Source organism: Dermacentor albipictus, chromosome 3, assembly GCF_038994185.2.
Source record: "Dermacentor albipictus isolate Rhodes 1998 colony chromosome 3, USDA_Dalb.pri_finalv2, whole genome shotgun sequence".
NCBI classification, from domain to species: Eukaryota; Metazoa; Arthropoda; class Arachnida; order Ixodida; family Ixodidae; genus Dermacentor; species Dermacentor albipictus.
Window position 1 is genome coordinate 50,240,638 of NC_091823.1, and position 27,934 is coordinate 50,268,571.

The 27,934-nt window shown below is 43.4% G+C and overlaps 1 protein-coding gene across 1 annotated transcript in view; it reads right to left on the minus strand.

Annotated features, from left to right (window-relative positions):
* Window positions 1-36: 36 nt before the first annotated feature.
* Septin2 (septin 2) overlaps window positions 37-27,934 on the minus strand; it is a 33,233-nt gene continuing 5,335 nt past the window's right edge. Inside the window, exons 5-11 of the mRNA XM_065426863.2 lie at window positions 24,354-24,494; window positions 22,030-22,147; window positions 19,796-19,885; window positions 19,565-19,661; window positions 15,298-15,509; window positions 11,137-11,226; window positions 37-6,451 (exon numbers count right to left, since the gene is read on the minus strand). Coding sequence (XP_065282935.1) covers window positions 6,272-6,451; window positions 11,137-11,226; window positions 15,298-15,509; window positions 19,565-19,661; window positions 19,796-19,885; window positions 22,030-22,147; window positions 24,354-24,494 — 928 coding nt within the window. The 3' untranslated portion in view covers window positions 37-6,271. The remainder of the gene's footprint in view (window positions 6,452-11,136; window positions 11,227-15,297; window positions 15,510-19,564; window positions 19,662-19,795; window positions 19,886-22,029; window positions 22,148-24,353; window positions 24,495-27,934) is intronic.

A 27,934-nucleotide genomic window follows, 5' to 3' on the forward strand; every position in this document is an offset into this window, starting at 1 on the left:
TAGCACAGTAGTGCCTTGAACAGATAGAAAGCCATGTTCTGAGAGTTCCTTTAATAGCACAGTTTATACAGTGACTAGGTATGAAGCACACAGGATGACACAGAGCACAAGGACCAAGGACACTTAAGATCTGCAAGATAAATGCAAGCAGAATTTTAGGCTTTTAAATCTCAAGTTATATAGCTGGAGATTTTCCTTTTGTTTTGTACAAAAGTATACGTATCAGTACCACTCACACTCATGGTAGCAACACACGACCGTAAGGGAATGTCAAGGGAGATGAAAACAGTTTGTGAGCAATCTCCAGATAAAGTTTATACAAGCATGCAGTTCAGTGTATTATAAAGGAGACATGAAAAAATTCTACCTCTGTTACAACACATTTCTGGAATACCTATGTTAAACAGTACATCGTCCTTGTCCCAAGTTTGGCAAAACACTGAAAAACTATCAGGTCACTGTAAACTGTGAACCAATGACATTTTCAGCAACTACCATATGTTAGAACCACCTGCTAATGTTACAAAGGGCGAACTTTGATCACTTGCAATACAATAGAAAACAAATTGGACAATATCCAGGAGTGATATAGGCATTGATTAAGCGACCACAGAAAGAAAATGTCAGAAACCACAGAAAGGACCTCTGAATCATGATTCCTTTAAAGCACATATCATTTTTCGCGTGCAATGCTGAAAACACAGGTGTGCTTCAATTGAAGCTGTAAACTTGTCTGCCTTCATACCGCTTCACACAAACAAAGCAGCTGTGAAAACCACCAACAATGTACGCAAGGTCAACAGTCACTAAACATACACATTTCATGTGCAATCAGCTGTCTACCTGAGCCTTATAAGTGCAATCTGCACTAAGTGGACTACCTAGATTAACTGGTATGGCCACACGCGAAATGCAGGACAACGCAAGTGCACGTCCCATCTTCTCCACTGCAATTCAAGGTACCTTAATCCACTCAGCACAGATCACAACGAAAAGCGGGTGGTCAATCAATCATTTTCTGGGATATTTTCACCCTTCTGTGGCATAATATCCTTCATGATACCCAAGTGATAGTATGTACTATTCTGTCAATGTACTCAACTACACAATGTAAAAATGATGCTGAGCAGAGATGCACGATTCCTTTTAGGCGATCCTATTTGGCAAGACTAGCCAATTAACGAACACCGAAATAAAAAATCTGAGGACGCCTAAGCACTTCTTATGAGCTGTGAATGCAAAAGCATTAATGTCCTATTGAACGCCACTGAGTGGTCCTTCTAGTTTTGCACTGCGAGTAAAGTTTTTGAGTTTTGCTGCAAGGTATGTTATAGAGTTTTGCGATTAAATGGTGTGGGTTATTTCTTTTTTTTTTTTGTAAAGTTTCTACATTAGCATGTTGGCTGTAGGCCGCAGTCGCTTCGACAATATCGCTGAGAAATCAAGGACGCTGTATGCCACTGAAGTTCTGCATGACAAAACCGAGGAAGCAGCAACTGCCACCAAGGCCTGCAGGCCCACATGGCTGCTAAGCCCAGTATGGGCGAGAAAGATAGAAACCAGGCGCCACCTTCCGAGACCGAGACGGCGGCACTCTCATGCGCATGTCACTCGAGAAGCCTCACCGACGACAGGTCGTCTTGCCCCGCGGTGCCGCGTCGCTGTATCTGCTCCGTCGAAGTGCAATGGTGACGTGGTGTCACGGCAACGTCCTCTACCCTCATGCAACACCTTGTGCGATATCGCAGCAGGTGTTCCGATTCGCCCACTCTGCTCCATCCAGATGGCACTGTGACGTGGAATCTCAGCCAATGACAATGATAGCCAGAATTGATGAAAGGTATTCACCAATGAGCATATAGCTGTTTGTTACAGCAGTTTCCCACTGCAAGTGCATTTTTACAGCACACTGCTGCTGCAAGCAGCAGACATACTTTGTCCCTTGTGCTTTATATGTTTCCCACAGTGCGCTTGTGGAGCTCTTGGATTGCCACACATGATTGGTAGCAAACATACCATTCTAAATGCCCTGAACTAAGTTAAATGTAGCAAGAAGCACAGGCAACAATAGAAGTGCATAGCGAAAGAAGGATGCTGCTTACTTTGAACTGCGCAATATGAAAAATTTGTAATTGCCAGTGGTATAACAATTAAGTAGAAAATATTTGATAATTGGCCATTTCAGATAATCGGCCTTGCAGGAAAGTCTATAGAATAATGCTCTTTCTTCCTCTATGCCAACCTTAAGCATACACAATACAGGCAAGGTTTGTCATTCATTTTCAGCTCTCATCAATACCAACGTGTCACACAATACAAATCGTACCTGTCAAAACGAAAGGGTACAGCTGAGAACTTCAATGCATGAACACCAAACCAACACTGTTTTGGTTGTAGCCATGCTGAGCTCACTGTCTTAACCATGCAGTTGAATTTTCACAACTGACCTCGCACCACATGCCCCGCACCAGAAGGGTGAAGCAAACTATGCCTATTTCTCACATCACAATCAGCCCAGTAATTTTGCCGCCAGCACTTTTTCCACATGTGAACCTCTGCTGTTGCGTCAAGACAAAGAGGCAACCAACATTATGTAACAACAACCACGCTGGTACTTAGTAAGCATAACGCCTTGACTTTCTCTTTCTGAACTGTGGTATAGGAAGTTGATCAATTTCACTATGGGTTTTCAACATGCTGCCAACCATTCATTCACATAAAAATGTATCTACAAGGCACACTATTCCCTGTATAGCTTGAAGACTACACTTTGTGTTTGCCACGCTTATGAGTAAAAATCAAAAGTAAGTGGTTTTGTCAGTGCTCTTCTGAAGGTTTACAAAACATGTTTCGAAACACTGACTGATTACTTCTGCTTTATCTTAATTCAGCGCGACAACAATAAAGCTATGACTTGATATATGACAGTACATGTTGCAACAACTACTAGTTCACATAAAAATAAAACAAAACCAGTGAAAATCTGAATTTTTTTTAAGTGAAGAGAGAGTTAAGGTGGGCTTGATCTAGCAATTCCTTTTGCTTGATTCTATTCCTTTCTTATCATTCACTGCTCATGATTGGCCAATCCTGATAACATAGGTAGAGCATTGTGCAGACCATTGACAAAGCGCAAAATGGATTGAGTGCAATCGTTACGTTAACCAGAGCCAAGAATCAGTTCTATAGCAGAACACCAATTCCATAGACAGACCTAATATGTCAGACTCTAAAATCATATGCCAAAATGGCCAAATTCTAAAACTCACACGGTGAAATACAATGTTTCCATAATGAACATAAATGATCCTAGTGTTTTTAAAAATTAGCTATCAAGCCTGCTGCAAAACTACTGTATGATTGGTTATTTTTCCTGCTTTCTTTTAACTTTAAATGTGTAACCTGCTCTCTATGGTTATTTCTTTTTTTTCTGTTATTTCTTCTATGTATGCCCCCTCCCTCATGTAATGCATTTATACCCTGAGGGTACTGCAAAATAAAATCAATCAATCAATCAATCCTCACAAAGGAACACTTACTACATCTTCACATAAAGGGGGCAGCAGATTCCTTTCAAGATGTCTTAGTTCTAATGACTGAGGGAAGGGCTCAAGTGAAGGTCACTAAGCACACAGTTCTTTTATTTCCTCCCGTCTGCACTTTTCCCCTCCCTAGCAAAGTAGCATGTAGGTGAGTACTCCTTTGCCAGCAAACCTTTCCGTTTTCAAGTCAAGAGCACTCACTCTCTTATTTCAACCACCTGGCTCTTTAATGTGTGCCGATATCTCTGTATTCTGTCTCGCTGAAGTGTGGCTGCTTCAGCCACAATGCGAACCCGCAACCTCCAGTTTGGCAGCAGAATGCTACTGTCCCTGGCCAAGTGTACGAAGGACACAATTGATTAGTCCCCTGGATATACTCCTTGTGAAGGACCCACATAAATAGTATAAACATAAGTAAGTCACTGTGCGTCTCTTGTCCGCATAAAAGAAAACTGTTACTGGAAACTATCCTAACGTAAAACCTACAAAAAAAAACTCCTGCGGCAGAACGATACAACAAATGAAGCAACAAGTCTTTGGACCTAAAATGGCAAATTCCTGCTACATTAAATTCCCGTAGCTGTTGCCACCTTGCCCACTCATAAGTAGGCAGTCTACACAGCTATAATAATTTACTAGAACATAGAGACCTCCTCACCTGATGAGGAACTTAAGCAGCTAAAAAGTAGAGTGTCGCCTACCACAGCAGCATGTACAAGGCAGCCAGTATAATGCACTTCTAGCACTGGCATTGCAAAGTGGAACCGTGTGCTGTAAAATATTCGATACCCGACTTCACTACTACTAAACTCGCTTCCATGTTAGGGATCAACACAGTAGAACATGAAACAATACAAGTTAACAATAAAAAAATGGCAGTTGTAAATAAAATTCAATTTGATCTGAAAACACTCCATGTTTGCATCGGTTTTTCTGCAAGCTACAGCGTATGTTAGCCTTTGGATGCACACTGCATTTGCCTAGAGCACGGTACACTCATACTTGAGAGCTTATCAGCACAAGTAAACAGCTTTGAGAACATGGAATAAAGAACTCTCAATGCTAAAACAAGAGAATGGGTTAAGCTCTCATCAAACCACATGAGTTCAGATATTCTGAGAAGAATTACTAGCAGGTTCAACCTGCAGAGGTGCAAGATATGCCATTTAGGCAACACATTGCTACATCTGCTAGTGCTGAGGAAGTTCTCGCCTTCTGAGACAACCTCACGATTGACAAGGTGCAAGCAACAAAAGCTATTTAAAGAAAAGAAAAGCAATGAAAGGTACGTAGGAAGCATACGGTAGCCTCTGTTGATGTGGCACTCGTTATTTTCACCATCACTTCAGATTTTACCATGCTTTTTGAAGTTCCTACAATTTTGTTCGTCCCGCCAAGCTTAAGTTGACACATTCCAACTGGACTAAAAAGAAAGGAAAATTTGAAACAAAGTACATCCAGCCTGCCACATAACCTGCATTGTCTTAGTCCAGCTGAAAAGCAGCACTAGTGCCAATCTGGTTCAGCTGCTCTAAGGGGCTGGAGTTTCACAGAAAGGATCATACTCTCATTTGGTCACTTGCGGGGATAATTTCATTTTTGTGCGACGCAATGTCAAGTGCAATGCTTTGTTGGCAAGATGGGCACCCTGTCAAAGCAGCCAGGAACTACGCCACATGAAAATAACTGTGATGGAGAAATACGCCATTCTTTTCTAAAGGTCCACTTCTGCTGGCATAGCCAACCAAACCACACTGAAAGTTGTAGTTCCCAGAAGCTACTAATCAAGAATATGGCCACAGGTTCACATGCCGTAGTTGAAACTTTGGCCGACGATGGATGCCACAGCATTCACATTTCATATGTTGATACACTATAAGATGACAAAGGAAAGAGCATATATGTACATTCTGCAAAAGGAAAAAAATTCGAAACAATTCTCTCTCTCATGGATCTGTGTGATGATGTATAGAAAAACATGAATTTACTCAGTTGTGCACTTGTGACAAAGTCACAAGCTCCAGTTAAAGAAAACTCTAGCAGCTTACGCATTTACAAAAAAGGTGCTCACAAGTATAGTCTTACCCTCATTTCAAGAAAGAAAAAGAACACAAATTATTTGGGTTCGTTCAGCCTTCACTGTAAGCTGCTTGTTTCCAATGCGAACCACTTACACTGCACCAGTAAGCTAATATCACTATCAATGTGAACCTTTCCAAACCATTCACTCTCCACCATTGTAAGTTAGAAAAAACTGCATCGTCACTGACCGTTCAACCTGTTAATGTTGTCTAAGAACAGACATGCCATTTCATCAAAGAAGTTGCTTTCACAAGACAGGGCACTGACAACATTGCACCAGAGAGAGGACGGCACGCAAGGACGCTTTGACAAGACTATTAGAGTCGGCCATGAGCCATAGCTATGCCTCCTCCTCTCTTTGATGTGACATGCGGGATGAGACGAACTTGCCGAGGTTCACTTCAAAGAAGCAGCACTTACAAAAGAGCCACACCAACCGCGTTGTTACTTCGCACTCTAGAAAGACAGCACGCGAGGACATTTGGCAACATTACCAGGACCTGCCAACAGCCGCAGCCATAACTTACCCTCTGCTTGACACGATGGTGAGCAGAACAAAGAGCACACCCCAGAGTTTCGTCAAGCACCCTTGGTTCCCTTGGTGACAAGCAGAGTGGCGTGATGTGCCAGCCTGGTCTGAGCAGACATCACTTCTTCTTGCTTTTGCCCAGGGTGAGCGTGTGAGAGGAGTGGCTCTGCACCTGCTGCACCAGGGCTTTCTTGTCATTGAGCTGACGAATTTCGTCCTCGAGCCGTTTGCGCTCTTCTTCTAGCTTCCGTTTCTCCTCGGCGTGCTGTTTCTTCAATGCGTCAAACTTGGCGTGCAGCTTGGGAACGAAAAATGAAAGTGGTCGTTGAAAACTTTTGCAGATGCGAAATATCTGAAATCTAATTTTGTCCGTTGCAGAGTGTGACAAGCCTGAGAAAATATTTTTTAGCTGCACATCAGTCCCACGTGAAGACCACTTATTGTAGTAAAGACTACTTACAATGAATTCTGATACATTGAATTGTGGCCTATATTAGACTATGTTAACACACATTAAACAATGTCATCAAAGTATTACAGCAAAGCTAGAACATAATGGAAGGCTACAGTGTGAGACAAAGGATGTGCACAAAGTACACAGACACAGCGCTGACTTTCAACAAAAATGTTTTTTGCCGGTACACAGCTAGTTTCAAAGCAAACACTAGGCAAAAAAAACAAGATCACCAATGTGCACAGAACCTGCTTGTACCGCTATGCACCCTGGCATTTGAATCAAGGTAGGTCAGCTCTTTTGCACATAAAGCTATCAAGGGACAACTGACACAGTTACGTCCAGCACGTGAAATTGCGACAGCCTCGATAATTTCTCTAGTAAGGCTTGATTTTCTCCTAGATATAGCAATCTTGCATTTGTCGAAGACAGGTTTGCACCCACAGTCGCGACAGTGCACGCCTGGATGACCTTGAATAGTGTTGTTAACATTGTTGTGGTGTTCCTTAAGTTGATTGTTAATGCATTGGCCGATTTGCCTGATGTAGACTTTACCACATGAGATATGTAGCTCATATACGACACACTGGGCACACTGCGTCTGTGTACTTTGTGCGCCTCCTTAATCTCCGTCGGTTCTCGCACTGTAGCCTTCCACTATGTTCAATCAACAAGCCCAACTAGTCATTTTGCTCAATTAGAACATAACTGCCTACAGTAGAACCTCATTCATATGTTCTGTAGGAAATGTGAGAAAAAACATACTAACTGGGAAAACGTAACTGGGAACCCGAAGCCACTAAAAATTTTGGCAGATTCAGCTGTAGCTGACATTTATGTAAGGGAAGAGTTGTGTGAATCCTTGTGGCACAAGATGCTGACCCACATCGAGCTGGTATGGCCCGAGCGGCCATAGACGTGCATTTTAAGATGGCGATTGGGAAACCGAAATGAAATTGAGCTGGCAGGTGACGCCAGAGTGTGATGCTGCCAGAGCGTAACATGACGCTCTTGCCTTACCTGCAGCAGGGTACATGTGTGTTTAGGTTACCCGACTAAAAGCATGCAGTACACTTCCAGTTGTACTACACCATGTACACTGTAGCAGATAGGTTGTGAAGATGCTTATCGCAATAGGGTTGGCAGAAATACAGTTGAACCCGACAATGTCGAACCCATTTACATCGAACAATTTCTGAACACGGTATAGTCACAATGAGCATATGTGGCAAAAATTACGCTCACACAGAACAAAAATAGCAGCGACTCCCAATATATGGAACGTCAAGCGGTGCAAAAGCGCTCCTAGAAGTTGGCTTCCCCTTGCAGCAGTGGGGAAACCCGCCGACATATCTTAAAGGTGGTTTAGCCCGGTGATGCGGCTCCATCCACCCTCTCTCCCTACCATGACCGCGCCGCATAGAACAAGTCAGCGACACGCCCTGCAAAAAATGATCCTGGCCTACCCGCAGCGCTTGCTCAGACAGGCAATCAGAGGCTCTTGTGCCTTCGTCGTTCAAGATCCTGCAAGTCCGAGTTGCCTCGCTGTTTTTCTCGTTCATTGTGTTTGTGCCTTGTGGGCCTTCTCCTACAGTGTCGCCATAATGGCTAGCGTGAAGCGGCAGAATTTGCCTTTTGCCGTGAAGCTCGAAATCATAAACCAAGTCAAACGCGGTAAAAAGTCGTATGTTAGGGCTAAAGTAGACAAACGCCCAGTGCCCGTGGCGGCCGACGTGTATGCATGGTCGTGTACAAAATGTCAAGGTGGCCGTGTGCAAGTGGTTCATCCAAAACTGCTTCAGACGTGCCGGCTTCCGCATGCCTGGTGACGACTCTGAAAATGTTTGCGAGTGCGACGATGCCATTGCCAGTGTCGCTGAAGTTTGGAGCGAGCCGTCAGAATTTCCGGAAGCCTTTGACAGATCAATGGTCAAAGAGCTTGCGAGTGTGGATGATGGTGTCCCGACCACGGGTGAGCCCGAGAACGAGGACTACATTGCCGACATCGTACCGAGCACAAGTGAAAGTGGGCACAATGAGGAAAGCAACGACGATCCTTTGCCCACATCCGCTGAGGTGATTGGTGCTAGTCCAGCGCTTCTGCGCGAATGTGGAAGGTTGCGACCTCAACTGCTCCGACTCTTTAGTCAATGTAGAGAAGTGCGCGCTGTTGCAGGCAGCGAAGTTGCCCAAGCAGAAGATACAGGACTACTTCATGCGAAAACTAAGCTCTTTTCCTTAATAATGTGCTTTTATAGATGGTACGTGCTTTTATGATGTCCAATTCTTTAGCAGGGTTATATCGGAATTGTGCCCTGTATCAAACTGATTGAAGTTTTTTGGAAAGTTCGATATAACCGGGTTCGACTGTGGTGGTGAACACAATGTGCCATGACCTGCGAGATTTGCTGGTACTGGAATAGGAAACTGAATGCGTGCCGCCGTTTTCACGTGACATGGGCAGGTAAGTACAGTTGAACCTGACTATATCGAACCCGTTTACATCGAATTATTTTTCATATCGAACAATTTCTGAAAACGGTATAGTCACAATGAGTATATATAGCAAAAATTGCGCTTACATCGAACAAAAATAAGAGTGGCTCCCGATATATCGAACAAGTGGCGCAAAGTGCCTCCAGAAGTTGGCTCCATCCAACCACTCTCCCTACTGTGACCCCGCTGCATCGAGCGAGCCGTTGACACCCTCCTGCAAAAAATGATCTTGGCCCGTCCGCAGCGCTTGCTCGGACAGGCAATCAGAAGCTCTTGTGCATTCGTCATGCAAGATGGCACAAGTGCGAGTTATCTTGCAGCTTTTCTGGTTCATTGTGTTTGTGCCTTGTAGGCCTTCTCCCGCAGTGTTGCCATGATGAAGTGGCAGAATTTGCCTTTCGCCGTGAAGCTTGACATCATAAATCGGCCGAACGTGGTGAGAGGTCAGATGTCCCCGCAGTGTGCAAGATTCCGAGGAGCACTGTCAGCACGATCTTGAAATGTAAGGGGGATATTAGGGCTAAAGCGGACAAACTCGCAACCCGGAACCCGTGGCACCCGACGCGTACACATGGCCCTGTACAAGTGGTTCATTCGAAATTGCTTCAGACGTGCCGGCTTCCGCGTGCCCATTGATGACTTAAATTCTGATGAGCGCGATGAAGCCGTTGCCCGTGTTGCCGAAGTGTGGAGCGAGCTGTCAGTTTTCCGAAAGGCGTTGACGAATCAACAGTCGAGTTTGTGAGTGCAGATGAAGGTGTTGCGACCACAGGAGAGCCGAAGACGAGGACTACCTTGTAGACATCGTACCAAACACAAGTGAAAGTGGGCACAACGAGGAAAGCAACGATGGTCCTTTGCTCACATCCTCTGAGGTGATTGATGCACGCGCACTAGTCTGGTGCTTCTGCACGAATGTGGAAGGTTGCGGCCTCGGCTGCTCCGACTCTTTAGACAATGTAGCGAAGTGCGTGCGTCACAGGCAGCGAGATTGCCCAAGCAGAAGAAAATACCGGGCCATCTTCTGCAAAGCTAAGCTAGTTTTATCAATAAAGCAATTTTATAAATTTCATATGCTTTTATGAAATCCACTTCTTTAGCAGGCTTATATCGAATTATGCCCTATAGCGAACCGATAGGCATTTTTTTGCAAGTTCGATATAGCCGGGTTCGACTGTACTGCAAGGATGCTGCTGCAGCAGCTGGCTACTGCTCTAGACTGTGCGCCCCTCACACGTTTTCTAGTTTACATTGGATCTAGTGGCTGAAAAACATATCACACGATCACAGTGCGACAATGCACTTAATGTTGGTGAGGTTAGATTGTTTTCTGGGACTGTATCAATCGGTAAAAAAGAAGCGTAATGTTATAAGTAATTCTTTATGTTCTCGATCATGAACGTTAATGCTGGGAAATCGTACGAAACAGGACCTATCAATGAGGTTCTACTGCATGTAGTGAAGCTCCACGTACAGTAGAATGACGCACAGCAGTGGCATTGAGTTCTAACGAATTAATTAATTCCTGATTGAATTCCAACACTTTGTACGGCAAAATTAATATTCATGCAAAAAAAAAAAAACTTCGCTCAACAAACGCCCAAGGCCTCGGATGCACTATTTCTACACGAAGTCAACTTCAGAGTATCTGCTAGCCAGAAAGCCAATCATTGAGCTTATGCCCCACATTCAACAAACTCGCTCTTAGCTGCCATCGGCGACAAATGTTAAGAAAATCCAAGTGAATGCAACATGCAGTACCTTTCAGTCAGCAAAAATTGCTTGCAAACGATTTGCTGCAGAAACCGAACATACTTTGTAGACGTTTTGGCAGCTTGTGTGTGTTAAATAGCAGTGGGAAGAGGGGGGATGGGGGTGGAAGTAGTTTGGAACCTTTAGGATTGAGTTTTCAAACCTGGAATCCTCATCTATGAGTTTAAAAGAAATTGGGAGATAGTTGAGCACATAGTCTGCTATGTTTGGGTGGAACAAACCAAAGTGCAAATTTTAAGGTGCATGTATGGAAGACATACCTCCTTTTCAGCTTCCTTGAGCTCGGCTTCCTTGTCCTTGACCCGAACCACGAACATCTGGCGCATTTCATCCTCTTTTCGCTGCAGTTCCTGCACAGATGACAACAATATTTGAAATGCTGCTGCAAGTTCCGAGGAAACTGGGGGATGATACAGAGATGAGTACCGAAGTCATTCATAAGCCCTTCAACATATTGAAATAGCTCCACGCATTGCTCTGCAATCTGTGAGCCTCCTAGTTAGCTCAGATAGTTCCTACTGCACTGGAAAGGAGTTCGTTACAGTATGAATTTCTGGACTGGAAAAAATTTGCTTCAACTGTGAAGCCTTTCCGAGGAACCCATGTGGTTTTTCTTTGTAGTGTTATGCTACTGTCGTTTGGATGACAACTTTGCCTTAAAGGTGCACTGAGCAATATGAAAGTAAACTAGCTGGTTTACGTCCTTTTCTGTGCTGGTGCTCATCTCTTTCGTTAGCCTGCAAAATTCGACCAAACTTCTGATGCAGTGTTACATACCCTAGACTTCTGTTTATTCAACCCCAGTTACCACATTTGCCTCATTCTAATGTGCACCCAATTTTCGCAGGCTTAAAGAAATAAAAGTGCACCCAAACAAGATTTGCCTGAGTGTAACAAGCTCCCAATTTATAAAATAAAATATAGCGTGTCTCCATGTTCGCAACCAGAAAAAACAAGACGTGCAGAATTTACTTTCATAGAAAGGAGGAACATTTTTTTTAATGAGCTTGCAGACATGACGCATTGTCTCTTGCACTTCATTGGCCACAGATACCAAGCATGCAGTTGTGGTATTCTGGAGTGATCACATTTGGAAATACTATTGTCACTTTGCAAGCCTCTACATCGAACTTGCCGAAGTGTGTGACAGCACTCCTGACACCGACTGACAGCCGATTGCACCCGGTGAATCTGGTGTCGAGTCGTGTGACATCTCACAAAAGTAGTATCTGCAAAAGTTATTGGCCGAAAATACTGCCCAAGATAGTAGTTGAGTATAAAATGAACCGACATCAACCTTTACAGCATCGTATTCTGTCACCATTTTGTGATGACAAGGGTGCTTCATCCGACGGCGTGTTGTTGCCAATGCCGCGAAAGTGGTTTTGGTTTTGAATCCAATTGTAAGGTGCAGGCAATTTTCAGACACATTTTCTTTGAAAAAAAGGTGTGCGCTAGATTTGGGTAAATACAGCAATTCATTTTTTCGATTAATTCAATCTGGACAGAAGGTCCCAGCCCGCACCAACACATTTCTATGGGCCCAAACGTCCGTTATTTCGATCCCAACATTGGCTGTAGCTGGATAACTCGAACTTGACCAGACAGCATTTACGCACGTAACCCTTACGGTGACCCCAATGAAGACACCTATAGTGACCCCTTTAGTGGCAACATTCCTTGGCAGAGTTTAAGGAACTGTGAATGCGTAGAACACAAGTCGGTTTCTCGCCAAAAATGTATACTTTCAGACTGCCCTAGGAAGGTTTTCAAGCAATAATGATAGCGTACAATGTTTGATTAAGTTACTTGCTTCTAATGTGTACATTCTTCTTTTTAAAGAAAAATGGGCTGAAAATTGCCTGAGCGGTAAACAAAACTGCATTAGCGGCAATCATATGTATTACCGCACAACACAACTGCATCATGGCAAGGCTGACTTTAGGAAAGCGGGCGCCATTGTGCAACACATATTAGACCCCTGCCATTCATTCTTTCTTGCTAAAAAAATTATACACATTAGATTTTTGATTTCTTCAAGAGCTTTAATGTCAGTTCTAGGTTAGCTTTTTTTTTTTTTACTTTGTACGCGCAGAAAAAGGCCACACGCTTGATTCATGGCGTGCTAGAATTGGGCAAATACCATATTTACTCGCATAATGAACGCACTTTTCCAAAAAAATATGCGCAATGTTGGAGGGTGTGTTCATTATGCAAGGTAACATTTTGAGAGATTTTTCTTTTTTCCACGGCCACCTCTAAAGAGAAGTCTGTTTTGCCCGAAATGCGAACCATCGATTGCGATAACAAATGTGTAGACAGCTACGCGAAGTAAGGATGTGTAGTTTTATCGGCCGTATAAACTTGCAAACATTCGCTTCAATGCAAACTGAGCGGCGAGAATGCAGCCCGCACAGAGGTATGAGTCGCCATCAACTCGGCCGTGCAGTGCGCAGTTGAATACGCAGTTGCTGCGAAAGTACAACACCACTGTCGCCCCCCTTCCCCACCTCTGGGGCTTTGTGTGCGACGAAAGACTGCGCGCAAGATTGAGCCACGATCGTTGGCTTCCCTCGCGCACTTTCACTCGCACCTACACCATGCGGCGCTTGCCGCTGTCAACAAAAATGTGCCTGGAATGTCCCTATAATTGCTATCGCAATAAAAGTTGGAGACACGGTATGATTCGGTGTCCAACACCGCGTCGGACACAATCGTGCCCGCCGAACACCATATCGGACGCCGATTCGTATCGTGCGTCTCCTACTTCACGGCAACAAGTTTAGGGTGTGATCATTAAGCAAGAAAAAGAAAAAAGCACACTTCTTGATTGGAAAAGTGGGGGCTGCGTTCATTACGCAAGGATAATCAGATCAATTTCGTCAGTACCGTCAGGTTCAAATTGCCAGAAGTCTACTGTGCAGGTGTGGCCACAGCTAGCGGGAACATGGGAGCCCGTGGCATCACTCTGCACAGCCCCACCACAGGTTCCTCATGAAGCCTTGTGGCGCAGGCGCAATCAAAGAGATTGGCAAAACCCGCACGGCTTGTCTGCAATAGTTCCTCCCCTTCGCTGCACATGCTGGTATGCCGATTGCACACATTTGTAGCCCTGAGTTATCAAGATTGCATCCAGGCACACAACATGTGTGAGGAACTATAGCAGACAACGCGCATGTGCTGCAAGACTTCACGAGGCACTGGTGGTGGCGTTGCGTGGAATGATGCCATGGGCTCCCGTGTTCACGCTAGCAGTGGCCACGCCACACCTCTGCTTGTTTCAGTGCTCTGTCAGATGAAATGTCAGATAATGAATGGCTTATGTAATATAAATTCCAGGGTTGTATGTGCCAGAACCACGATCTGGTTACAAGTCATATCATAAGAAGCCAACAAACACTGACACCAAGGAAAACATAGGGGAAATTACTTGTGCTTAATAAATGCAAAGGTTGTGGGTTCGGTTCCCAACTGCGGCAAGTTGTTTTTTCATCCACTTTAATTTCCAATAATTTATCATTTATTTATTTCATTTATTAATCACAAGTAATTTCCCCTATGTTGTCCTTGGTGTCAGTGTTTGTTGGCTTCTTAATGATAGGACTAATAAAAATCGGGCCCCTCGGTTAACCCCCTTTCTTCTCGTTTATCTGGTTATGAGGCATTGTGTAGTAGGAAACTCCGGATTAATTTTGACCACCTGGAGTTCTTTAGTGTGCACCTAAGTTTAAGTACATAAGTATTTTTGCATTTTGCCCCCATTGAAATGAGGCCCCAAAGGCCGAGATCAAAACTGATACCTCGAGTTCATATCCCATATATTGAAAGACTTGAAGAATACTCAGTGTTTGCATCATTACCATTTTCTTTCAAATACTAAGGGTTTGGCTGAAGGTACTACAAAATGCAGCCCCTGGCACATGTCTACCTCAGCAAAGCTTGCAATTCACCTTTTTAGGAACAAACTTTTAGCAATACTGCTGCAACTCGCCCTCTTTAGCCACACTGGCTGCATATTTTTGCTTAGTCATTAAATAGCAGTGAATCACCAAAGTGGCAGTTTAGGCTACTATGTTTCATTTTGAGGCATTAGCCTTCAGTACATGCTCAGTTGCAAATTTTGTTTTAGTTTCATGTACTCGTATTACATCCACACTTTTCTTTTGAAGCGCTGAGTGATAAGCTTTAGATCTCCAGAGTCTACACCTCATAAGCAAGCTTTTTATTAGTTTCACATTGCAAATGTGTTAAAAGCGTATTTTTCTTCTGGGCGCTCAGTTATAAGCCGTAAATCTTTAGGCTCTTAATCTCATGAACAACTCTACCTGGTGCCATTTACAAGCTTCAAAATTCATTTACCATACGGCAAAAATCCTTCCTATGCAATCTAGTAGCAACAGATGCAGTGCTGCAGCACTCACAGTGAGGTGCTCTTGCCGCTTCTGTTCGTAGGTTTCTTGAAAGCTGATCGGCTTGTTGTCGGTGCCGATGTCTGTGAAGCCCATCTGCTCCAATCGCATGCGCCGATACAGTTCATAGTGGCGCGTGTGCGTCTGCTCCCTCAGGTCTTCCATGTTTGTCCGCAGAAGCATCTCACGAAGCTTCACAAAGTCGCAGTGGTTCTCATTCTCCACTGCAACGAGAAGTCCCAGTTCACATCTAGTTCAGAACACAAAAGCTGCATGTTCCCATAGGAGTCTCAAAAGTGCACTAAAGCCATTGTTTATCCTGGCTAGAACATTAAATAAACATGTCCTCAAGATTTGTCAGCATTTGTTCAGTGCAAAGGTATGACATACACCCCTGCCACACTGGACAGTTTAACGTCTTTACATTCTAATAACATTCGGTGCAACGAATGCCATTTGACACGTGGCAGAGCTACACATGCAAAATTAATGCTATTCGGTTGCGATATCAATGGCGATCATTTAAGAGAAACTGGCAGCTGAAGTGAACAAGCTGGGTATGAATGTTTGTTAAAGCAATCCATTTATTTTCAAACAATTCTGAGGCGTCACTTGACTAAAAAATGCACTTTAATAATGCATATAAACATTCTATTTCAGAATGTCTGGTCGCCATAAGTGAAGACAAGGCCTTGCCAGCATGGTAGCCGCTAAACAGCAAACCAACAATTTGGCTAACATGGCGGCACTGCAAGAGGACGCTTTAAGCTTCACCTGCTACAACTGAGCACTGCAGCAGCTGAGGCGATTAGTTACTGCATACTTTACATTACGAGCAAAGAGTGGTTAGACCTTCAAGTAGACCCACAAGAAAGTACTGAAAAGAAATTGAGCAGTGCATTCAAGCAAACTCGTTCACTGTTGCAGCTATGATGGCTACTGCTCTCACTGCTCACCGAGAATGTTGGACATTTCAAAGAGTCAGCATTGGTTTCAAGATCCTCTGCGAAACCTCGGAGCAAGTCACTTCAAGCAAGGCTTCAATGTGTCACTGAGTGTTCACAATGTGGCCAACTAGCAGAGCGATGACACCCAGATGCTACTGAGGTGGAGAGTAACATTTTGTGACAGCCTGCAATACAGCTTTTTTTCGCGAGTTAACACCTTAAAAATGCAAATTATATAAATGCAAAAGATTGCCTTTTCTATGCACAGCTGTCAAGTGACAAATGCATTATGTCTTATTTTACTGTCTCTGGAGTAGAGAGTAAACATTCGCTTTAAGTGCAAAGCCAAACGAGTTCTTAATTTATTCGGCTGCGAAAGTCATCAGATTCGAATGGCGTTAGTAAATACATATTCCTGTGCAGCAGTCAAATAATACAATTAGATGCTAATGTCACTAAATTTTGATGGCATTAAACTGTCCTGTGTGACAGTAACATTAGTCACCACAATAATCACAACAGAATAATGGCGGATTGTCTGAAAGGATCAGCAGCACATCGTCACGTCAGCAGCACAGGAATCCTGTGCTGTGCCAGTAAGCTCGAAGGTCATGCTCTGCCAAGGGCTATAATGGCCCTAGGAGAGTGAGGGCCACATAAAGAAAGCAACATGCTTAAAAAAATAGTCCTATCAGAGCAGTGTCAATAAGTTGTTCTGTAGGACCATCCAATGAAATTGGCTGAACTACATATTTATGTTCAAATGCAATGCAACTGCCTTAACATCAATGGTCTGCTTGCAATTTGCCCATTTTACAAAAAGACTTAGGATGCCATTAGGAGCTGGTTCTGTATTTCCAGTGGCGATGCCAATCTTAAATGGATTTGTGTTGTTTTCTTTTATGAAGTCTTCGTTTGTTGCAAAAGTGCAGCACTTTTCCGTATTTCTCAGGCTTTCTTTCAGGCTTGGAAAAAAACATATGTAGCGTGTACTGAGCAACTGAAAGCTAGATCGGAAATATTTCGGAATTGCCTACAACATTCTCATGGCACTTTTGCTCTGAATTATCATATTTGAGAAGTCGTTTAATAACTAATTATGTAATTAGAAAAAATACAAAGAATAGTCCAACTTGCTCCAAGCAAGCGCAAAAAAACCTTACGTTGGTTCTGTTCAGCTATGCGATACCTCATACTTTTTAACTTTGGCACAAGTTACATGGGACATATAGCATATTATACAACAGCAAAGGAAGTGAACATAGAAGTGGGGAATAAAGAAGAGAATAAAGACATGGACTGAACAGCAGGGGCCAAAAATGTAAGCATCAGATCACCTAGTCCTGTAAATCTGTCTGAATATCCATGAACAAGACTAATAATGTCTATAATTACATATGCTTTATGTAATTTTGTTACAGCTGGCATTGTCACCATATAGAATTGGAACTGCTCTATATGTATATTAACAAACTCGTGCAAGTTTTTCCAGATCTTCGGTATAACTTACACTTTCAATCTGACACAAAGCCAATGCTCCTACTTTATTACAAAAAAGTGGCTCACATGATGTTAAGTATAGGTATCCCTTAAAGGGCCCCTCACCAGGTCTGGCCATTCTGAGCTGACAAGCACAGAGCATACAATGAGCGATAACGATCGTGTCTACAAAGTATTACATCGCTATGCGCCAAAGAAAGATCTGAAATTTCAAACCGAACGCTGTTTTCCCTTCTCCTCGCGGCCGCCAGACTCCAAGCCGGAGGATCACGTACTTGTGCTAGTGCGCCTACTCACACGTGTTTGTGCTGTGGTGTCTCTTGTGCTGACATGCGACTTCGAGAATTATTCAAGTCAACATCTGTTATCTGTGTAATACGTTGCTAGAATAGACGAATTTATGCTTAGAGAAACAATAAAACACATAAACCAAACATCTGCATGTTTTTGTTTTACTTCGCACTGCAGCAAGAGAGATGTAGTTCAGTTTCGTCTGCTTGTTCCCATGTGGTGCAGTTGCATGTGCAGGCACTGAAACTAATAGTTTTCTACCGTGTGCCTGCACGGGATCATGCTCTGTAACCACTTGTGTCTGCCTCACTATTCGTGTATCACAGGCTTATACCGCTAGTCAGGTGTCCTCGAGCACAATGCACAAAATCGTATGCTGTGCGAAACAAGACAATCACAACAGCTCGCACATGACACCATCAGCAGAAATGCACCGTGCCACGAGAAAGCGAGGAAAAAAAAAAAAAAAAAGAAGGCGAGGCCCGTGACATATGCGTTATGCAATCCTTGAGGTCCAGTATGGGAGAACACAGGGAAGGAATTTTGCTTGCGGAGGCTAGCGGGGCAAGTGGAGAAAGATATTTGCAGTGAAGCCCGGCTCCTGAAATCATGGGTTTGCAACACTGAAATATTTCTACCTCGACTATCAATGAGCCGACTTGAAAAATTTTTGAGGCAGAACACTCCCTAGAGGACACATGACTTCCAGCATATAAACAAAATTTCTTATGGGGCCTGGTGAGGGGCCTTTTAATGAACGATCAATCTGAAGGCTTTCATTCCTACATTATAGAGAGACCCTAAACCAAAAAATTGGTAGAGCTGTGTTCAATAAATTGCCCTTCTACAACAGCAACGAGCCACTCCTACTAAGCCAGAAAAGATGCAAACATGAAAGATGGGTAATGGCACCGCCTTGAAGTTCCTGAACCAACTAGCCATGACTTCATGGATTGATGACATCTCCTCGGGCCCAGCTCAGCTATGCATCTATCAGTAAAGGGGGACTTCACCTAGTGTTGCCATTTTAGCAACGAAGTGGCTACTTTTCTGGCTACCTTTCGTTTTTGGACCTCGCAACCCTGGCTGCTATGTGCGTCTGTATAATAATAGTGTTTCCGCTTGAGTGGATGACTTTTTGCACAAAAACTATCTCTGGCAATGCCACACTGTAGTGTTGCTACGTTCTGCCTGAGCAAGGATGAGTAGACAACTGCAAAAATTAAATTCTGGGATTTGACATGCGAGAACCATCATCTGATTATATGGAGGACTCTGGATTGGAGTAGACTCTGGATTAGTGGGAGACTCTGGATTAATTTTGACCCCCCTGGGGTTCTTTAACGTGCTTCTAAATCTAAGTAAACGAGCGTTCTTGAATTTCATTTCCATAAAAATGCAGCAGCCACAGAAGGCATCGAAACTGCAACCTCGAGCTCACCGGCACAACGTCATAGACACTAAGCTATCCAGCGTGTAGACTAGGCCCCCCAAATGCATCAGCCTCTCCACTGAAGTCGAGAATAGCGATCTTGGTTTACCTTGAACAGTTCCCCAAGGATACTGGCGTGCTCGGACCATCTTGTTTCCAACTCGGACAAAATCTGTGCTCCCTACGACAGCCAGTGGAACGTGGGCCTGCAATTTCATTACAAGACACACTACACGAGATGCTTGCACAAGGACGGAAGTGGGCAAGAGGCTCATAATCAAATAGCACACTGAGGATGAAATGGCAATGCACAAGATGCAAGGCAAGGAAGCACACTTACATTCATGCTCTGATTTAGTTCGGCCGATGATTCATCGTCTGTTGGGAACTGGTAAATCTGAACTCCATTGCTGACGAGCTCACTCATTATCTGCAAGTCAAGACGAAAGATTAAAGTCACTCAAGATAGCTACTAATGCCACGTAAACTTTAGCAGAACTTGTTATGCAGAAGCATTTCTGTCACAGTGTTCCTCCAGCATACGGCAGAAATGAAAGATTCATGCCAGCTATCATATCTGATGTGTTAGCAGTGTGTTCAATGGGGCTGGTTGGTTCATCTTTAGAATAAAAACAGGAACAGCGCAACACAGGACAAGCGAGTAAACAGGACAGAGCGCTGACTAGCAGCCAAATGCTTTATTTGCAGAAGCAGCATAAGCTGCTTCTGCAAACAAATATGCTGCTTCTGCAAATAAAGCATTTGGCTGCTAGTCAGCGCTCTGTCCTGTTTACTCGCTCGTCCTGTGTTGCGCTGTTCCTGTTTTTATTCTAAATATCTGATTTGGATGTGCTTTAGAAGCCTCAAGGGTTCTTTATTTGCAGAGTTCAAGCAAAGTTCAAAAGTACGCGTGAATTAAGCACATTTACCTTTTGTTAATAAATGCAGTATTTTCTGACAGCATTGCGGATAGTTTATAAATAGCATGTTCCAAAAGAACTGCAGTACAAAAGCTGGTTATAAGGCTGGTACAGGAGCCCACTGGGAATGACACAATGAGAAGTTTTCATGGATTGTCACTTGTTAGGCTGTAACAAGTGTGACACAGTTTATCAGAACGTTATACTTAACAGTGAATAAATTATCCTCAAAAAAATGTTTTCCCACGAAAGTGTTTTGTCCCGAGGTCCATAGAAATCCAGTGCGCAGTACATACATCTCGCAAATTTCTTGGCTTCCCTAATAGATGGTGCCTCTTTGCCGTATTGTAAGGTAGTGGCAGCTGGGATGGGGGACACTTGGAGAATGGTAGGACATGGAGGCGAAAGGGTGGGGTCGCCCATGGCAGAGGGGAGGGGGGATCGCTAAGAGCAGATTGAAAGGGGAGGCGAACGAAAATCGTGCACTCGCATGTCTCTCGTTTTCATTGCACGCTCATTTTCAACCCAGAGATGCTGCTTGCCAAATACATATCTGCTCACCTTAGAACAAATATGAGCCCGTACACACAATGCATGCGTGTACAATTAAGGAATACATACTGTGTCCCGTGACAACTGATCCTTCTCACGCTTGTTATGCTTTACCGCAACACTTTCACGTATGCTTCAGAGCATAAGATTGCTGTATTGAGGTGAAGCTGACTTTCGAGAACCGGCATTATGGACCGCACCATTCTTTCCTAGCTTCAAAGCCAATCGCGAGGGCCACAAAGGCGGAGTCGGTGCCATTCCTGACAGCGGCAAATTCTTTCGAAGAAAAACACTGCACTCAACAGCAAAAAGCTTAATAGCGAACGTCTCTTGTCTTGCGCTCTCCCAAACAAACGAGAGCAGCACGCAAGGCTCCTCACGTACGCGCGCAAGAATCAGATGCGTGCGTACGTGGCGGCCGCTTACGCACGCGCGTTCGTGTTGCGCTCTGCACATGCGCACTTTGCAGAACGTAGCAATCTTACGTACGCATACTAAAACTGTAATCATTTGACCATCTGCGTCCGTGGAAGTTTCCATTTATTGTCTCGGCATTCCTTCGCGGCAGAAGCGAAATTTCGTTATACTGAAATTGCACACAAACCCACTTTGCTATATTGAGGTTCTAAATACATGGTGTCCTATGGCAAGAGGTTAAGAAAAGTTAAATACTTCGTTATATTGAGAATTTCATTATACCGAAGTTTATTATATCGAGTTTTAACTGTATATCCAATGGACTTACCGTTGCGTCAGATGTATCTACGACGCCTGGTAGCCTCCAGGGTTCTGTTACAGCTGTGCAGCAACACATGCATTGCATGCTTGCTATCGTTATTACTTCGTCCTTCCAGCAAAACCAAATAATAAAAGACTGTGCATGTTTATAGACTTGCTATTGTGATGTGCAAGAGGGCTGCCACTGCTCCTAGAATACATGTTTCCCCTTTGGGTCACGACAGATTTCTTTAAAAAAGGGTGCAACGAATTTTCTTCTCTCTCTTAGGATTTACCAACCCCTGTGAAACACTTACGCAGGGCCTCTGGCATAACCAAATATAACTGAGAAGAGGCTGGTGTTGAGGAAAGGACAAAAGCTCACCTTAATCTTGAACCTTTGCAGCTCTGTCTTGGAAATGGTGTCAGCCTTGGCAATTATGGGGATGATGTTCACCTTGCTGTCCAGTTTCTTCATGCATACCAGGTCAATGGACTTGAGCCTAAGGTCATGTGACAACAAGAAGTCAGTAAATGACAGCACTTGGCACTCAGAACCTGCATAAGCATGGTTTCAGATTCTATTAATTTGGTTGTGTAGGTACATATTTACATCACAAAGCACACAAATATACCGTGTTTATGAACATATACTGCATACTGTACCTAACCATCACAAACCCAATTACAGCCTTCAGAAAAGATGGAAGCACATGAATAAAAATACTTAATGGAACAAGCCTATAGAGTTATCGGTACAAAGAAAACTTCCAGGAAGAAATCCTAATGAGCTTTAATGCAAAACAGAATGACAGGAGAATGTGACAGGACAATGCGCTAGTCGCAAATGCTGAAAGTACAGTTAAACCTTGATATAACGAAATCAATAAAACTGGCAATTTGCTTCATTATATCGAGATTTCGTTCTATTGAAATTCGATCTTTTACGCAAATAAGTACAGTCGCCAATCAATTTTTCTTACACGGAAAGGGGCAGCAGAATTTTCCGAGTTATTGGGCAATATTAAAAAAAAAAGCAAATTTGATTGAGAAAGCAATTCATTTTGATAAAATTTGAGAGCCTGCGACGAATGATGCGGTCTCATGCCCCGTACGTCGACGATATCTTCTTGGCGGTGCGAATTAAACGAAGCCAGCCACGCTTTTACGTGCACTCCGCCCCCGTGGCTGATAGCATAGCTCGCACTGGGATGACGCTATCAGGAAAAGTGCCGGCAGCTATGAGGGAATGCTTCGACTGCCTGTCGCTCCAACAGGTCATCGAAACTCGAGATTATGCAACCTCCAATACTAAACGCTTGGTAAGACTGCTCACGTGGTGCCACGCCGTCTGTCTTGGCACGGCCACTCTTTGCATATGCGGCAGATTACCTTTAAAGCAGGGTGCGCGGCTGCGTATGCGCTCAGTTGCACTTAGAGCCATGTAAATGCGCAGCCACAACTGAGACGTATGAACTTAACCCCCTTCCCCCCCGGCCCCTTGTGCACGCTTGATCGCGTTACTGCAATTTCGCTCCCCTCCCCTTTTTTCACTGTGCTCGCTTGGGAAGGCAGCACTTTCGAAGCCACCATCTTTCTTGTCTCACCCTTGCACATTTTCACTCACACCTAAAGTGCGCGGGGCGTGAAAGGATTTTATCACACTTGGATTTTATACGGAACATGATGCGGCTCCATTTGGGCAGTCGCTCTTGTCACACAGTGTGCGATTTGAGGTGTGTTTGCAAACAGCGGCTCGTAATTAAATACTTTGACCATCTGCGTCCCTGGAAGTTTCCATTTGTTGTCTGGGCATTTCTTTGTGGCGGCAGTGAAATTTCGTTATATTGAAATGGCATACGAACACATTTCATTATGTTGAAGTTCTAAATAGATGGTGTTCTATGGACAAGAGGTTATGAAAAGTTGAATATTTTGTTATATCTAGAATTTCGTTATTTTGAAGCTCTTCATATCGAGGTTTAACTGTAGGAACTTGTCTTGTAGCCTTCCTGTGTCATTTTGTCTGCATTACAGCTCATTATGAATGTGCAACAATTTTGCCCATCAATGCAGCTTGATCCAGGCGTAAGTTTGTTTCCAACATTGGCATCACCACTCATTTATCCAGGCAGTGTGGGGCCTGGATTAATTTTATCCTACAAGGGTTCTTAAGCGCCTAAATCTAGCGTTTTTGCATTCTGTCACCACCAGAAAGTGGCCATGGTTGCCAGATATTCACCTCATGGCCTCACGATGAGCAGAATGTCATAGCTATTGGGCCACACCACAGCAGCAATGCGTGCGATAATTGAGCACACCTTCACAACTAGGCATTACAGTTGAAGCCTAGTAATGTGGCAATTTAGAAGAGTGCAACTGCCAAGTGTCAACACATACAAAAATAGCTTATATAACTGAAGCAGAATTCAAAAAGTAACAGCAGCAAAAACTTGAACATGATACATAAAAGACCAACAATGCCATGCAATATTTTTATATACTCGGCAATAAACATACAAACCTTAAACTCAGAAAATTTTAGGGCCTTTAAGAATCGCAAAACGCATTTAGTGAAGAATGTTGCAAGCTCTTCAAACTCAACTGTCAACTAAAAGTAAACTTGGCCCAGTTTTTATGGGACGCCTGAGGGAACTGCCTCAGAGGCATGCACCAAACCAGCCTTTCGCTAAAGTCAGCATTTCTTACCCATGTCCTGTTGGGCAAATGAAGTAGAGGCAAGCATGGACACGGGTATCGTGGTACAGTGACAGACAGCGCTTGATCTTAAGCTCTTCCTGAAGGTAGTTCTCAAATTGGGCATTGATGTAGTCCACAATGGCCTTGAAACTGTAAACAGAAAGGTTGCAAAGAGTAGGGAAAAAGAAGGAAATAAAAAACATTCACTAATTACCGAAAGCTACCCAAGGCAGCAGCCCCTACAGGACCCTGTGCAAGACCTTAAACAATTCCACTTTCACAATACGTATGCTAGTTGGTTATGGTGTGAAATGCAAATAGCACAAATTGCAGTGTCAACCAATCTACATTCCATCTTTAAGAGCACTCTGCTCCCTCCATGAAACCTAGGTTAGAAAAACACCTGTGCAGAACTGGAAATATCAAATACAGAAACCAGAGCAAGGCACCTGTGATTTTATGCTCCCCACTCAACGCATCTGGCATGGCTTTCAGGAAATGCCTTCAGTTGGGAACATAGTAGGCTCAAGTTCAGGCCCAACAAACAACAAATAAAAACCCAGCAACAGCGACTGCTGCAGAAATGAGCATGGCACCTGAAAATAGTGGCTACCATGCCACCGGACAGTACTACCTACGGATGAGCCAAGGTCATTTATTTACATCACCTAGAGTGCTTCATGTGTGGTCTGTGGTTAAAAGATGCTAATGACATTTCATACTACCACAGCATGTGGTAGACGAGTGCTTAAGGGTTGTACAGGGTTCCCCGTCATATTGAGCACAAGGCGAATGAAATGCATTGAGCCAACTCCCTGAGGCTGCCTTTGGTGTCTCCTTAACCCACAGAGGTTAACCTTTAGAGCAACAGTAAATCAGCTGACTCCCCTGGTATCTTTCAAAACTCTACATTCATTTGTTTAAATCGAAACGATTGGTTATTACTGCAAAAAATGAAGGGCAAACTTTCTTTTTGACTTAGTGTAGCACACAAATTGAACAAAAGGGCGGAGGACAAGTAATGTGGACAACTGCTTAAACTTTCCCTTTTTACTTTGCTTTGAGTTTCAACTAGGGGTGGGCAAATATTCTAAGTTTCAAATGGAAACAGAATATTATGCACTAACTATGCATTCACATTTGAAAAAGAAATATTCAGTATTTTCGAACAGAGTAAAACCCTTGTCAAACCATACCCACCTAAACAGTAGTGTCATTTTAAAAGCAGAAAAGTCAGATACCCGACTCAGCAGCCATTGAACATAATGAGTTTGGTATCCACATAAACCATACGAGCTTATTGCATACGTATAGGTTAAAACATAGTGTTTCCACTCTTTATCGTGCAATCACGGCGGTGCGTCGTCCACTCCAACCAGAGTGTACTCTTCTGCGAGTACACTCCGCTTGCGACATTTAGATTTGGGGAAGTGTACTTAAATCTGAGTGCACTTTCCGGAAGTGCACTTAACTTGCCCACTTGACAGGGGTATAACCCTTTTGTTGAGCAAAGTGAATAAATACTGCATGTTTTTGCCCTTTCATTGCACTCTCTCCGAGTTCCGTTTTTGAGAGGTAAGTGCTAATCTCATGAGAGGTGATCTCATGCTATCTCGGTTAAGCAGTACTGCCGTTTAGAGCGTACTTTTGCCGAGCTCCAGCCAACTACAGTTAAACGAGGTTTCACTGTACTGATAACTAACCAAATATTTTGCAACAACGGACTCTCAAAGTCTTGCCACTGTTCTCTGTCAGCTAAACAAAGTATCAAAAATCATCAGAAGTGAGACAACAAAAGATAACAATGTAATGCTGATACAAAACGGGTAATGCAAGCTTTGTTTTCGGCTTCACGGCAGAAGCCTACATGGCAACAGTGATTTCTTTTTTCTTGTGGTATGTCAATGTTTTTGGAAGTCAAGCCATGTGGTTGTTTTACCATTTGTTATGCTTTCCTTACAATGAGCTCATTTACACGTGTTTACGGCACACAAGTGCACACAAGGTATCTATTTTTTTGTACAACTTCTGATCCTTCGGTCGAAAGATGGTAATACAGCCGCCATTTATCCTTTGAATTCTTGTTTGCAGTCAGGTTCTTATAATGTTGGAAGGCTATTCATGAAGTTTTTTTGTGTGAAAGTTATATTCTGTAAAAAGCCGATCATTTGTTTCTAACAGTTACGTGTCTTTTTTTGCAATAGTTGGTACAGCCGTGGTACCTAATTATACCGAAATAAGTATTCTTGTAGTAAGTATTTGTGTCCTCCTTTGATACTTGACTATTTGATACTTGATACTTACTATTAGCACTCGATTCCTATTTGAAAAAGTTGATATTTGCCCACCTCTAGTTTCAGCCTGTCCTTTGTTCAATTTATGTGCTATTCTAAGTCAATGGAACGTCAAGTAGCCCACAACTGTGCATTTCTAAGTTCTTTTGATGATTCTGCCCCAAAACCTCAGAGGCGATACATCAGTATTACGTCACAAATGTGTGTGTTCCTGTACATGAGCCATTTTGGCAGAGAAATACTTCCCAAAACTTGCTAGGTTAAGCTTTTTGTTACTGTAGTTACTGTTACTGTGTATGTAATGTAGTCCGTTAACAGTAAGTAATTAACCATAATCCAGTGGACACTCTAAATCCAGGACGTCACAAGTAGTTGGTGCAGGAACATTGGGGCATCACTGCTAACCACTTCCCTTTTGAGTATCTCTTCTGGCCTGCCGAAGTTGTTTCTCGCACTAGAAGTTGTCAGTTTGCTTTTGCAAAAACTTAATTTACTAGGGCAACTTAACATTCAACTCTTGTGTCCCCTTAAACAGCGCAAATTAGTTAACACTGAATTGAATATTGGGGTTTGACATGCCAAAACCACAATTTAATTATGAGGCACATCGTAGTGGGGGAGTCCGGGTTAGTTTTGACCACCTGGGATTTTTTTAACATAAACCCAATGCATGGTACACGGGCGTTTCTGCATTTCACCCTCATCGAAATATGGCCGCCGTGGCCGGTATTCAATCCCATGCCCTCGGGCTTCGTAGCGCAACACCATAGCCACTACGCCACCACGGTGGGTTAACATTCATGTTAAAGGGACACTAAAGTGAAAAATGATTTCTCCTGCATCAGTAAATTACCGTTCTACAACACCAAAAACACCACTAAAAACACCACCAAAAACACCATGATAAGACGTTTGGTAAGCCCGAAAAAGCACAAGAACGAAATGTGGGTGGCGACGCCTACTTAAATTCCCGCGCCTGGGGGCTGTGACGTCTTGAATTTTGATGGCATCTTCTAGGGCCTACAAATTATATATAGCGGTACAGATCGACTACATTGTGTTCTAAAGGAACCGAATATTAAACATGGCAAGTTTCGGGAACCTTTATTCAGCCAACGCGGCCCAAATGCGAAAACATACTTTGGAATTCCCGACATCACGCTGACGTACCGGCGCTGGGGTTTCGGTGCGAAATTCAAATACTGATACTTGGACCTTCATTTTCTCATCTAATAATTAAACTATCTTTTTGAAATTACTGCCTTCAGGGTTCTCAAACAGTGCTTCATTAGTCTA